The sequence below is a fragment of the Pan paniscus genome, chromosome 20 (assembly GCF_029289425.2).
Source record: "Pan paniscus chromosome 20, NHGRI_mPanPan1-v2.0_pri, whole genome shotgun sequence".
Lineage (NCBI taxonomy): Eukaryota > Metazoa > Chordata > Mammalia > Primates > Hominidae > Pan > Pan paniscus.
This window is the reverse complement of record NC_073269.2, coordinates 61,434,079-61,448,583: the sequence shown is the minus strand read 5'-3', so window position 1 is coordinate 61,448,583 and position 14,505 is coordinate 61,434,079. Positions and strand designations below refer to the sequence as shown.

General features: G+C 54.2%; 1 protein-coding gene across 2 annotated transcripts in view; it reads right to left on the bottom strand.

Moving 5' to 3' along the window:
* The window catches only part of BRSK1 (BR serine/threonine kinase 1), a 28,454-nt gene that overhangs the window by 1,586 nt on the left and 12,363 nt on the right, over window positions 1-14,505 (bottom strand). For both annotated transcript variants that reach the window (XM_034946835.4, XM_034946836.3), the window contains 11 exons: window positions 9,285-9,431; window positions 8,775-8,806; window positions 8,076-8,246; window positions 7,534-7,631; window positions 7,116-7,275; window positions 6,831-6,891; window positions 6,022-6,391; window positions 5,571-5,619; window positions 5,354-5,477; window positions 4,490-4,688; window positions 2,211-2,300 (listed from right to left, as the gene is read on the bottom strand). In XM_034946835.4, coding sequence (XP_034802726.1) covers window positions 2,211-2,300; window positions 4,490-4,688; window positions 5,354-5,477; window positions 5,571-5,619; window positions 6,022-6,391; window positions 6,831-6,891; window positions 7,116-7,275; window positions 7,534-7,631; window positions 8,076-8,246; window positions 8,775-8,806; window positions 9,285-9,431 — 1,501 coding nt within the window. The remainder of the gene's footprint in view (window positions 1-2,210; window positions 2,301-4,489; window positions 4,689-5,353; window positions 5,478-5,570; window positions 5,620-6,021; window positions 6,392-6,830; window positions 6,892-7,115; window positions 7,276-7,533; window positions 7,632-8,075; window positions 8,247-8,774; window positions 8,807-9,284; window positions 9,432-14,505) is intronic.

The following is a 14,505-nucleotide window of genomic DNA, read 5'->3' as shown; positions in this document are numbered from 1 at the left end:
CACTCCATTCTCCTTTATGAGACGGTGGCTGAGCCCCCCGGGGTGCCTGTCAGTCCTACATCTTCGAGGGTGTGCCCGTGTTGAGACCCCTGGTTGCTGAGGCCAGCTTTCCTTGGCAACGGGGTCCAGTGGACCTAATCTGCTTTCCGGTTGCCCCTAGCAACCATGAGAAAAGAGGGTTTCTGCACCTCAGCACGACTGCCACTTGGGACCCAGCGGTCGTGGGGGGCTGTTCTGTGAATTGGGTGTTTTGCAGCATCCCTGGCCTCCACCTACAAGAGGCCATTGGCATCCCCCTGTTTTCCCCAGTTGAGGGGAGGAAAAATGTCTCCAGACATTACTAAATGTCCCTAGGGGGTTGTGCTAGGCTGAATAACGGCCCCCTCCAAAGATGTCCACATGCAAATACCGAGAACTTGTGACTATGTTTCTTGATGCAGCAGAAGAGATCCTGTGCTGTGGGGAAGGTGAGGGACCACGAGTTGGGGGATTATCTTGGAGTATCTGTGCAGGTCCCACTGAGTCACCTTTTCCCAGCTAAGGTCAGCCAGAGGGATATATGGCGTCACTGGCTTTGAAGATGGAGGAACGGGCCTTAACCAGAGCGCCTAGGAACTGGAACACACAAGGAAACAGTCTCTGCCAGAGAGCCTCCAGGTGCAGCCCTCCAGGCACCCTGTTAGCCTGCAGAGACCATGTGGGACTTCTGACCTCCAGGACTGTACGAAAATCACTTGTGTTGTTTCAGCCACCAAGGCTGTGTCATTTGTTGATGGCGGCCATAGAAAACAAACACGGGGTGAAACCAGCTCCCCTAGTTGAGAATCACGGCTCCAGAGCAAAAGACCTGACCCTGGGACTCAGAGTTTCTGGTGACAAGGCCAAAGCTGCCCTGGCTCCTGGCCCAACGCTGGGCTGTTTCCTTTCAATGGGGTCCAGGGGTCCAGGAAGGGGCATGGGTCCTGTGGGGCTGATGCTGCTTGACTCCCCTCAGAGCAGACGGCTGTCCACGTGCCCTGCAATGGGGCCCAGTACCCTGTTTCACTGTGTCGCCTGTGACCCTGTGTCTCAGGAATGAGGGCTGATTTCCAGGGCAGGCGCTCTCTTCCCTTGAGAATTCTGGCTACCTCTGGTTGCTTGGGCAAGTGCCCCTTATGCTCTCTACTGAACACTGCATCCTCCCAAATTCATGTGCCGAAACCCAATCCTAAGGTGATGGTATTAGGAGGTTATGTTAGGAGGTGATGAGGTCATGAGGGTGGGGCCTTCATGAATGGGATTAGTGTCCTTAGGAAAGAGGCCCCAGAGAGTTCCCTTGCCCCTTCTGCCATGTGAAGACACAGCACCAACGTGCTGTCTGTGACCCAGGAAGCAGCTCTCACCAGGCACCAACGCTGCTGGCAGCTTGATCTTGGACTTCCCAGCCTCCAGAATTGTCAGCAATAAATTTCTGTTATTTGTAAGTTGCCCAGTGTATGGTATTTTCTTATAGTAGTCTGAACGAACTAAGACACCTTTGCAACAAACCCTCTGCTCTCCTGATTGCTAGAGAATTTGAGTCTTTGATGACCAGGACTGGGAGCCCGGGAAGGGCGGATTCCCCAGAGCAAGATCTTGCACATTCCCATGAACTCAGCTTAGAATTCTGGTTGCTAGGGACCATTAGGCCCTAGCCCCAGGGTGAGGTGACTTGTGAGACCTGCAAAGATGGTGACCAATTTGTCCTGGGTTTAGACTCAAAGCCCTGCATCCCAGAAACACCCTTCAGTCCCAAGCAAACCAGGACGGTGGGTCACCGTCCTCCTGGACAGAGGTCCAGAACCTCTGTTGGCAGGATGTTCCCTGACCCCCAACACAGAGCCTGTCATCTTCTTAGGGACTCCTGGGAGCCAGTCCTCAGGTTGCTAGGGAGACCCTCCTCAGGCCCCAGCCTCTCGGGGAACCTGCTCACAACTCTGCAGATAAGACCTCAGCTACGACAATGGTGAAGGAGCCCACCAGCTGGGCGTCCTCTGCAAACCAAACCCCAGAGCACCTGCTCATGCTGGACCTCTGCCCGCCACCCACCGCCCCCGCCACCCACGGCCCCCGCCACCCACGCCCCCCGCCACCCACGGCCCCCGCCACCCACGCCCCCTGCCACCCACGCCCCCCGCCACCCACGCCCCCCGCCACCCACGGCCCCCGCCACCCACGGCCCCACCACCCACCTGCCAGGGCCTGCACGGAGGGCTGGTCATGAGTGCTCAGGAGCTGTGCCTGGATGGTCTCCACCACTCGCTTGAACCGACGGCTGGGACCTGGAGGCACAGGCGGGCAGAAAAACACTGACTGGGGGTCCAGGACCGGGAAGGCCGTCCCAGCCTGCAGAACCCAGTCCCTCCACCAAGCACACAACACTCCCCCTGCATCTCCGTCTCCCCTGCTCCGCTGGGGCCACATCAATCCACGGTTTGCAAATGGGTCTGTGCTGCTATTTAAGGATCACGGTCAAACTCACATACCTTCAACTTAAAATAACAGGTGTTGGTTTCTATTCAAATAGATACTATTGCTTGCTGTTAGTTTCTAGCGGAGGCCATGAAGGACCAGAAATGTAAGAAAAATAAGTTGGAGCCAGGCACAGGGGCTCATGCCTGTAATCCCAACACTCTGGAATGCCGATGTGGGCAGATCACTTGAGGTTGCTCAGGAGTTCGAGACCAGCCTGGCCAACATGGCGAAACCCTGTCTCTACTAAAAATACAAAAATTAGCTGGGCATGGTGACGCATGCCTGTAATCCCAGCTACTCGGGAGGCTAAGAGAATCTCTCGAACCCAGGAGGCAGAGGTTGCAGTGAGCCCAGATCACGCCATTGCACTCCAGCCTGGACGACAGAGCAAGACTCTGTCTCAAAAAAAAAAAAACCAAACAACAACAACAACAACAAAAAAGAAAAATAAATCAGAGAAAGTCTTTTCTTTTTCTTTTTTCTTTTGAGACAAGGTCTCATTCTGTCACTCAGGCTGGAGTGCAGTGACGCGATCACGGCTCACTGCAGCCTCAACCTCCTGGAATCAGGTGATCCTCCCACGTCACTCTGGAGTAGCTGGGACTACAGGTGCATGCCACCGTGCTGGGCTTTTTTTTTTTTTTTAATTTTGTGTGTGTGTGTGTGTGTGTGTGTGTGTGTATATATATATATATATATAAATTTTTTTGTTTGTTTTGTAGAGATGAGGTCCATTATGTTGCCCAGGCTGGTCTCAAACTCCTGGGCTCAAGCAATCCTCCCACCTTGGCTTCCCAAAGTGCTGGGATTACAGGAGTCAGCCATCATGCCTGGCCTCAGAAAAAGTCTTAAAATTGAGAAAGGTCTGCATATTAGCCTATTTTTTTTTTTTTTTTTTGAGACAGAGTCTCGCTCTGTCGCTCAGGCTGGAGTGCAGTGGCACAATCTTGGCTCACTGCAACCTCTGCCTCCTGAGTTCAAGCGATTCTCCTGCCTCAGCCTCCTGAGTAGCTGGGATTACAGGAGCCCACCACCACGCCAGGCTTATTTTGGTATTTTTAGTAGAGACGGGTTTCCCCATGTTGGCCAGGCTGGTCTTGAACTTCTGACCTGCTCGCCTCGGCCTCCCAAAGTGCTGGGATTATAGGCGTGAGCCACCGTGCCCAGCCTTCATGTTAGTCTTTAAGGGGGACAGAAAAATAAAGAGTCATAATTGGTTTTGGTGACGGAACACCCACAGTTCCACAGCCGTTTGGTTTAGAAATCCTTGGGGCAAGCCCCTCTCCCACCTGTGACATATTAATATTGGTGACAAAGAGATCGGCGATATCCCTCCCTATCCAAACGCTCACTATCAGGACGGAGGGACCGAACAGAAAGCAGAACTGGAAGCAAGGTATTTTAGTGGTTTTCCTTTCTTGTGCCAAGTCTCAACTGGTCATGGCTGCCTGGAGTTAAAGTTCCTGAGGCTGCCACTGAGCTTAGCAGGAATAAGCACTGCCATCAGTTGGTGATGTCTGCTCTGGGCAGACTGATATTAGACAGCAGTATGCTGTGTCTTCACCCTTTGGCTCTACCATCTTAAAGTAATAGGAAGAGCTGGGCTCTCTCCTCTGAAGTTGGGAGGCCTGGGTTGGGCTGCAGCTCTGCGACAGTGTATTGTGTGACTCTGGCCAAGTCCATTGACCTCCCTATGACTCAGTTTTCTCCTCTGTAAAATGGGTGATTACTAACACCTCAGTAGGCTGCTTGGAAGCTTCAAGGAGATAATGCATTCATTATTTACACTGTAAATGCCAGGGAAATGCTGATGAGAGTGGGGAAATAGAGGATGGTCTTGTGGGGCAGTCTGTGTGGGCAGGAGGAGCACAGAGAGTCGGCACCAGCTGAACACCATTTCCTCCTCTTGCTGCTGCACTCCTGGGCCCCTACACTATCTCAGCTGTCGTGAACAGTCCCAGCACTGGGCTGCAGGCAGCCTAGCCAAGAGACTCACCCGAGATGAGAGTGAAGGTGACGGAGTAGATGCCACCACCTCCGCTGCCGTCCCGTCGCGGGGAGGGCTCTGGACCCTCAGAGGAGCTGATGTCCACCTGGAAGCGGACGGGCTTTTGGAAGACGGAGGGGCCGCCACTGGCCTTGTACTCGGCCCTGAAGCTGGTCTGTGACAGCACGCTGTGACTCAGGCTGGGGATCTGAGCGAGGTAGGAACACAGGAAGGGGTGAGCCCAGGGAACGGATACCCAGCCCCACGACCAGCTCTGGCCAAGAAACTACAAGTCCCATGAGCCACTGGAGGGAAAGAAGGACAGGAAATGCATTGGGAGGCCCCACTGCCTGCAAGGACTTGTAGCTTTCTCTATCCTATCAGCGAGTAAGGGAGGAATGGTTGGACATCCCCCTAACATCATGAGGACTCTGATAGCTAGGTGACAGCCTCAGACTCCAAGACCACATGAAACACTGCTTGCTCCCTTTACAAATGCTTCCCATAGCCATATCTGTCACAGAAACTCTAAGTCCCATCGGCCCCTAGGCATAAAACCACAGACCAGCAATGGGGCAGCCTTAACATTGCCTGGGAAGTTTCTTTGGCTAGTTTCAAACCTTGCAGTAGGGGAATGGGAACTCACCAATCCTTGAGGACATTGCAATTCAGGATCCTATCTCCCCAATTCCAGGCCTCTGGCCACGATAAATCTTTCCTGCCTACCGACTTCTAACCAACTCTGGCCATAAAACTACAAATCCCATGAGCCCCAGGAGGAAGCCAGGCCTATACTAAGGTGGTTAGCCCCAGGTGCTGCTGGGACTTGTAGTTCTGCGGGGGCCAGGCTCAATGGGGACCCAGGCCCCTCACCGACAGAAAGGCATGGACGATGTCTGCTTTGATGCTGCTGAGAGGTTTGTCCTTTAGCACGAGGAATATTTGTTCTTCTTTGTCCAAGGAGATGAAGTTCCCGAACCAGGAGCGTTTTGCCAGCCTGAGTGGGAGGGGGTGGTTGGAGGAGGGTTAGGAAGGCGCCGAGGGCATGAATCCCCTGCATCCCCACTCTTTCCTTCCCTGTGAGACTCACTCCGGGGAGGACTCTGGCGTCAAGCTGGACATCTCCTCAGCGGTAGGGACTGGTAGGGGGAAGGCAGAGAACGTGGTCAACACCTGTGCATCGTCCCAGTTGCCAGCACACAGGCCTGCACTCGCCCCCTCCCAGGGTTCCAGAGCCTTGGGTTGCAGCCTCGGCCAAGCCATCCCTCCTGGGCGGGGCTCACAAACCACGGGCCAATGGGAGGTAATCCAGAGCCCCAAAGGCGCGTGCCCTTCAATCGGGGTCCTCCTCCAGAGCTAGAGGCCCCACCTCTCTCCCCAACAGGTGCACCTCTGCTTCAAGCCCCCTCTTCTCTAGAACGTGGGAATCCAGGCCCCCAGTCCCTTCCTCTCTAGACACACCAGACGGACATCCCTGGGACCAGATTTTTAGCCCCTAGCCCTCTCCCCACATTAGGACTCGGCAGTTCATGCCCCCATACCCTGCATCTTGCGCCGGTGAAAGCGAGGGGAGCCCAGGAAGCTGTTGCGGATGGAGTTGAGACGACTCCTCCAGGCGGCTCCCCCGACGCCACCGCCGGGGCTGGGGGGTGGTGTTGTCCCCGGGGTCCCGGTGGGACTGGCCCGGGGCGTGTGCAGAGGCGAGTGCAAGGGGGTCCCGCCAGAGGAGCGCGGGGAGCCTGGGGGGCCGGGCAGGGGTGTGGAGCGGGCACTGGGGGGCGGGGGCTGCTCCCCGGCGCCCCCACCCCTGGGGCCCCGAGAAGGCAGCGTCTGCGTTTTGGAAGTCGGGGAGCCCCCGCCTCGAGCCTCATCTCCAGCCCCCGGCTCCGGTGAAAAGGAAAAGACCGGACTCTGCAGAGGACAGGAGACTGAGATGAGCGAGTGGACTACAACTCCCAGGAGGCTCTAGGAGCCCCACTCACACGCACACTCACGGACGCTGGCCCGGTGCGTGCTGCAACTTGTAGTCCAAGTATCCTCCTTCCCAGGCCCCAGTGCAAGGATAGCAAAGACTTTCTATCATGCTGTGGGCTGAAAACCCAGCCGGTGCAGAGACTAGTACACAGCAGGCACTCAACTAACTTTTGTAAAATCTCTTTAGGCATGCAATCCTAAGGAGGTAGAAATGGCCAATGGACCAAAATACTTTGGAGGCCTTGCGTCTTTGGCCCTCCAGGGACAAAGAACAAGTCTCAAGACTGCACAGGAATTGTAGTTTCTGCTACTCAATCTTTGCTCCATGTCTCCACCCCTTTCTCCTTCTTAAATCCCACTGGGGACCTGGCCTTACCCTTGGGCTGCTTAGAGGGCTGGAGGACAGACCCGTGGAGGCTCCACTGACGCTACGGGATCTGTTTCCAGGATAGATTAAAAAAAAAAAAAATCAGATGGGAGGGTTTCAAAAACCACAGATGTTCCCTCACTTCTACAGTCCTTCCAGGTGAGGAAATGAGGCCCAGAGAGGGGAGGTGAATTGTCCCAAGGACACAGCACATTTGAGGTAGAGCTGGGGTTAGAATCTTGAACTCCTAGACCCAGGGATTGTGGATCCTCCTGGAGGGACAGGGGCTCCCACCTCTGGCTGTGCTGGGCCATCTCCAAGGCCCGTCGGGTGGGTACAGGGGAGCCACCACCCCCGGCATCGGTGATGCTCAGGACTTCCATGGACTTCCGCTCTGGTCGCCGCTTCCCGTGACGGCTCAGCATGGGGGAATCCACACGCTTCCGGGGAGGGTCTGAGGGACAACAGTTTCAATCCAATCAAGAGATGGTTTCACCCAGCTGTGTACAACTGCCTCAGAAACTGCACACATGGGGAAACAGGCCTAGAGTGGAGAGGGGTTTTGATAAATGTCAAAGAGCAAGTCAAGCAGTCTAAAGCTGGAAGCTCAGAGCCTGCAGCCCCTTCTTTCCTTGGGAATCTGGGGTTCCCGTGGCCAGCCTCTTCCAATCTCGAGACCCAGGTGTCTGGTCTCCTAGCCCTGCCTTCTCACCAACATCATTCCGGGGAGGCAGGTCCTGGTCCTCACAGCTGGGATACCGCTCCTTCCGATCCAAAAGCAGATAATATATCATCTTTTCTTGGTTCTCCCTAAGGCAGGGGGTGGGAAAGGTGGAAAGAGGCAGCAGAGGGCTGAGGTCCAACATCAATGCTCAGAGGAGGTCTCCTCCGCTCCCTGTATTTCTGCCCATGGTTCCATTTTTTTCTAGGTATCAGTATGGTCAGTTTCTCTGGTTTAGGGTACATCTCAGCTGCGTTTCACTCAATTATAATAACATTGTAACACCTAACATCCAGGCAAGAACTATTTGTAAGTACTATGTATATGTAAGTACTATGTCGCAGCATCTATTAATACTTTCTCAGCGTGTTTCTGGGCCGTTTTCTCCGCTGGTTCCATCACTCCCAGGCGGGAGCTTCAAACCATGCCCCATGAGAGGCCAAGGTGCCTCGCCCAGCACTCTGCATGTGCGCAGGGAGCTGCTGCAGCTCGCCCCACGTGGGTACACGGGTGCAGGGGTCTTGGGGTCTTACTCCTCACTGCGCAGCTCGCGATGCAGCCTCTCGCGGTCCCTGAAGCAGCCTAGTGATGCCATGCTCTCTAGGACGTCGGGGTCCAGCTCTCCGTTGGATGGCAGGCTCCGCATGGCTACCCGGCGGCCAGGGGCTGGCTCCAGGCACGGGTCTGGCTCGTGTTTCCCGCCTCTGGGGAAGTGGAGAAACATTATTGGGAACCGGGCTTCTGAGATTAAGCATTCTTCATTCTAGACTCAAGGATCCCGGACCCCGAAATCCGAGTCCAGGCCCCGGCCCCTTCTCTCTCATACCCAGGAATCCAGACGCCCCAGACCTCGCCCCCCATCTCAGACCCAGGAGTCCAGACCTCCAGCCCCTTTTCCCTCCGACCGAGGGGTCCAGGCCCCCGGCCCCTCCTTCTTCAGACCCAGAAGTCCAGGCCCCCAGCCCCTCCTCCCTCGGATCCAGGAGTCCAGGCCCCCAGTCCCTTTTTCTCTCAAACCTGGGAGTCCTGGACTCCTAGCTTAGCCCCTCCTGCCTCTGACCCCTAGACTCCTTCTCTAGCTGTGTCCTCTTCCCCCAGGACCCATAAGTCCGAGTCCCTAGCCCGTTGCCTCTCAGGAACCCTGGCATCCCACCCCTCCCAGCCGCTTCTACTGCTTTGGCCCCTCCCCTATTTCCGCCAGGGACCCAAGAGTCCAGTTACCCCATACTCACAGGTACCAAGGATGTTTCTGAATTTGCTCCAGCTGTGAGGGTGGTGAGTCGTAGAGAAGCAGAAGTGAGGTCGTAGGCACATGTAGGCGCGCAATGAAAGACTGGGGTGGTTTTGGGGTCCCTGATCATCTCCCCGCCCACCCCACCGGGGGCAGGATGACATATTACATCGCCCTCTAGTGGCGACTGAGTGCATCGCCCCGCGCACGCGCGGTCTCCGTGTACCCCGGACCGGCCGCATTACTTTGCCGCATGCGCAGTGGCATCCTGTTCGTCTCCTTACTCCTGCGCCCTCCCGCTGCCTGGAGCTCCCCGCCCCAATCTTGCGTAGCCCCCTCCCCAGTTTGGAGCGGCAGCTGTGCCGGACCTTGGGCTGCGGCTCAGCTGGCGATCCCAGTCACCCTGGGGACTGACGAGCAGGTTCTGGAAACCCATCCCCATGACTTTTCTAGGGGGTTCTGTCTTCATCGGCCACTGTTCCCCCCTCCGCCGGTCCCCCCCACAACTCACACTGAGCCTTTTTTCGGGCTCCACTTCGATCATTCCCCTCAGGAGGCTCTGGCAGTCTGGAGGAATGAAGTGGGGCATGTGGAAGACGCCCCGTTTCACCTTCTCCAGCAGCTGACGGAGGTTGTCGTCATCAAAGGGCAGAGCCCCCTGGGCAAGAGATAACCAGGACCCCTCATTAGCACATTTCACCCTCACCACAAGCACTGGAGGTGGGGAACTACGGTGATCTCCACCTTACGGGCTGGGAAACTGAGGCAGAGAGAGGCTCAGCAATTTGCCCAAGGCCCCTAGCTCGTCCGTGGCACAGCAGGCACTTGGCAAGGAGCAGCTTGGAGCCCCGCTTACGAAGCTAGAATTGCAGCGTGGAGGCTGTTCCTTTTAGACAGCTTTCCCCCCACAGCAGTTTCGAAACGGTTGTCTCTCATTCACTCATTCAACAAAAGGTGAGCATCCGTTACAGGTCAGGGATCCAGCAGTGAACAAAACAGGCCTCTGCCCTTGCACAGCTCCAAACAAATAGCTATACAATGACGAGCGACTGAGTGAGGCTTCTCCCAGGAGGTGCAATGGGAGCAGAGACCTGAATGAGGCTGAGCCCTAAATCAATGACTGGTGTCCTTATAAGAGGAGAGGAGGACGCAGACACAGAGAACAGTCATGTGATGATGGAGGCAGAGATGGGAGTGATACAGCTGCAACTGAAGGAATGCCAAGGACACCAGAAGCTAGGAGAGGCAAGGAAGGATCCTTCCCTAGAGCCTCCAGAGGAAGCAGGGCCCTGCTGACACCTTTTCTTTTCTTTTCTTTCTTTCTTTCTTTTTTGAGATGGAGTTTCGTTCTTGTCGCCCAGGCTGATGTGCAATGAGGTGTTCTTGGCTGACTGCAACCTCTGCCTCTCCCAGGTTCAAGCGATCCTCCTGCCTCAACCTCCCGAGTAGCTGGGATTACAGGCATATGCCACTACGCCTGGCTAATTTTTGTATTTTTAATAGAGATGGGGTTTCACCATGTTGGCCAGGCTGGTCTCGAATGCCCAACCTCAAGTGATCCACCTGCCTCAGCCTCCCAAAGTGCCGGGATTACAGGCGTGAGCCATCACACCCAGCCTAATTTTTGTATTTTTAGCAGAGATGGGGTTTCACCACGTTGACCAGGCTGGTCTTGAAGTCCTGACCTCAGGTGATCTGCCCGCCTCAGCCTCCCAAAGTGCTGGGATTACAGGTGTAAGCCACCGCACCTGGTCCCCTGCCTTGCTTTGAATCCTTGCTCTGGGGCTTATACCTGCATGACCTCAGGCAAGTCACTGCTCTGAAAATGGCAATGGGTCATCACAGCACCCACCTCACGGACTGCATCAGAATGAACTGACCTAGTACATGACAGTGCCGGGCCCACAGTCAGGACTGTTACAGGCTGGCTGCTGTGAGGCGTTGACCATAGACCCCACCACATCCTGCATTCTGACGTAGCCACCAGCCATGAAGCAGGGGACAAAATCGCATCCCTGCCCTCCTGGAGTTGGCCTGGGACACTGCCTGACACACACTCGACACTCAAGTCATCAGCAAAGGTGGTGGAATGAGAAGAGAAGTTGCATTCCAGAGGGGACAGGAAACAAACAAGCGAACGTATCATACGGGACGGGAGGGAATGCTTCCGATCACCAGGGCAAGGGTTGGAGGGGAGCCAAGGTGACCCCCCATGGACAAAGACTCATGGGAGGTGATGGTGTGAGCCTTTGAGGGCTTTTCCGGGTGTTGCAAGCTCCCAGTTGCCCCTGGTATCTGAGGCCTGTGGACGGAGAATGGGGAGATACAGAGAAGGCACCTCTGAATGCCGATCTTAGGGTGCGGAAGCCTGGGTTTGACTTCTGGTTGCCTGATGCTCAAGCACAGAGCCTCAGTTTCCTCTCCTCTGTGAAACGGACATAATGATCCTGCCAGGAAGGGTACGGTATGGATTAAATATTATAACAACAGGCTGGGCACGGTGGCTGACATCTGTAATCCTAGCACTTTGGGAGGCCAAGGGGCGAGGATCACTTGAGTTCAGTAGTTTGACACCAGCCTGGCCAACGTGGTGAAACCCCATCTCTACTAAAAACACAAAATTTAGCCGGGCAAAGTGGCGGGCGCCTGTAATCCCAGCTACTCGGGTGGCTGAGGCAGGGGAATTACTTGAACCCAGGAGGCGGAGGCTGCAGTGAGCCGAGATCACACCACTGCACTCCATCCTAGGCGACAGAGAAAGTCTCCATCTCAAAAAAAAAAAAAAACAAACAAAACAAAAAAAAAAACCAAAACAAATTATAACAACAATACAGTTGATTCTTGTTATTCTTGAGAGTTCTGTTCTATAAAGTCACTGCAAACTCTCAGCTAGTGAACGAGTCACGGCTACTGGAGGAACTATAGTTAGTAAGCTTCCTTTGACCCTCTCGTCACATTTTTGTCAACCAGTCATTACATAACCTTGTTTGTATGTGTTTCTGTTTAAAGACACTTTTCTTTTTTTATTGAGACGGAGTCTAGCACTGTAGCCCGGAGTGCAGTGGCACGACCTCGGCTCACTGCAACCTCCGCCTCCCGGGTTCAAGCGATTCTCCTGCCTCAGCCTCCTGATTGGCCAGGCTGGTCTCGAACTCCTGACTTCGTGATCTGCCCGCCTCAGCCTCCTAAAGTGCTGGGATTACAGGCGTGAGCCACCGCACCCAGCTTAAAGACACCTTTCATCTGTACTGTGTCATTGATGCAGAACTCACGGCCAGCACGCCCATCTGAGGGGCTTTCTCCAGAAGGGACATCACAGCCTCCCGCGCTTAGGAACACCAGACGGCACTTCAGAAGCACTTGGCTTCATGGCCATTTTAAACAACGAAATTGCCACCAACAACACAAAAATGTGAAAAACACAAAATAGGTGGCACAAAATAGGTGGTGAAAGGGGGATTGTTTACAGGATGAGAGCTGAAACAGGGTCACTTTGTTTGACCTCAGCCGGGAACCTGCACCTTGGGTGGGCGGCTCAGGTTTCCCCTGCTCTGGGCATGTCTGCCAATGACTGTGAAAGCACCTCCAGGGCTATTTTGGGTTACAGATACATTTTGACAGGTAGGCAAATTTGCAAATATGGAATCTGCAAATGATGAGGAACTATTGGAACAAGAATAAACTACTAGGCCAGGTGCGGTGGCTCATGCCTGTAATCCCAGCACTTTGGAGGGCTGAGGTGGGCAGATCACTTGAGGTCAGGAGTTCAAGACCAGCCTGGCCAACATGGTGAAACCCCATCTCTACTAAAAATACAAAAATTAGCCAGAAATAACTTGAACCCAGGAGGTGGAGGTTGCCGCGAACAAGATCAAGCCATTGCACTCCAGCCTGGGCTACAGAGCAAGAATAAGACTTCATCTCAAAAAAAAAAAAAAAAGAAGAAACAAAAAAAAAGAATAAACTACTAATAATAATCATCAAGCATTGTGCCAGGGGCTTCACGTGCAGCATTTAATTTAAACCCTCACAGTGGGCTGGGGGCAGTGGCTCACGCCTGTAATCCCAGAACTCTGGGAAGCTGAGGCGGGTGGATCACCTGAGGTCAGGAGTTCGAGACCAGCCCGGCCAACATGGAGAAACCCCATCTCTACTAAAAATACAAAAAAATTAGCCAGGCGTGGTGGCAGGTGCCTGTAGTCCCAGCTACTTGGGAGGCTGAGGCAGGAGAACCTTGAACCTGGGAGGCGGAGGTTTCAGTGAGCCAAGATCGCACCATTGCACTCCAGCCTGGGCGACAAGAGCGAAACTCCATCTCAAAATGAAAAAATAAATAAATAAAATAAAAATGAAAACAAAACCCTTACAATGATAGGTATGATGTGTATTCCCATGGTGCAGATGAGGACACTGAGGGAAGGTGACTGGCTAGCTCAGGGAGAGGGAGCAGGGATTGGAACTCGGCTGGATGGGCTCCAGAACCAGGCTTTTTAGCCACCAAGTGAAGAAGGGCTGAGTTCTGAACATTCTTAGCTGGTCTCCAGAGCACCTCGGCTGCTCTCCCCATGGAGTGGTGAGCCCCAGGAAGGCAGCTTGGAGCTGGCCTCATTGCCCTTAGTATCCGTTATGTAGCCTGGTGGTTAAGAGACCAAGGACTGACCCCAGGCCTGTGGCTTATCAGCTGCATGCCCGTGGGCCAGTCACTTCCCCTCTCTGGGACTGCTGAGGGAATTGTGTGAAATAACATGATCGGAACAGTGCCTGACATTAAAAAAACTGCTTATGGCTGGGCGCGGTGGCTCGCACCTGTAATCCCAGCACTCTGAGAGGAAGAGGCGGGCGGAGGTCGAGTTCGAGACCAGCCTGGCCAAAATGGTGAAACCCCATGTCTACTAAAAATACAAAAATTAGCCAGGCGTGGTGGCACATGCCTGTAGTCCCTGCTACTTGGGAGGCTGAGGCAGGAGAATCGCTTGAATCCAGGAGGTGGAGGTTGCAGTGAGCCGAGATGGCGCCACTACACTCCATCATGTGTGACAGAGCAAGAATCCGTCTCAAAAACAAACAAACAAACAAACAAAAAAACTTATGTATTCTTTTTCTTTTCCACTTATTAATTAATTTATTTATTTTTGAGACGAGGTGTCACTCTGTCATCCAGGCTGGAGTTTGGTGGCATGATCATGGCTCACTAAAGCCTTGACCTCCAGGGCTCAAGCAATCTTCCCACCTCAGCCTCCTGAGTAACTGGGACTACAGGCATGTGCTACCATGCCTGGCTAATTTTTTTTTTCTTTTTTTTTGAGATGGAGTCTCTCTCTGTCACCCAGGCTGGAGTGCAGTGGCATGATCTCGGCTCACTGCAAGCTCCACCTCCTGGGTTCACACCATTCTCCTGCCTCAGCCTCCCGAGTAGCTGGGACTACAGGCGCCCGCCACCACTCCCGGCTAATTTTTTTGTATTTTTAGTAGAGACGGGGTTTCACCACGTTAGCCAGGATGGTCTCGATCTCCTGACCTCGTGATCCGCCCGCCTCGGCCTCCCAAGGTGCTGTGATTACAGGCGTGGGCCACCGCGCCTGGCCATGCCTGGCTAATTTCTTAACTTTCTTTTGAGATGGGGTCTTGCTTGCTATGTTGCCCAGGCTGGTCTTGAACTCCTGGGCTCAAGCAATCCTCCCACCTTGGCCTCCCAAAGTGCTGGGATTACTGGCGTGAGTCATTGCGCCCGG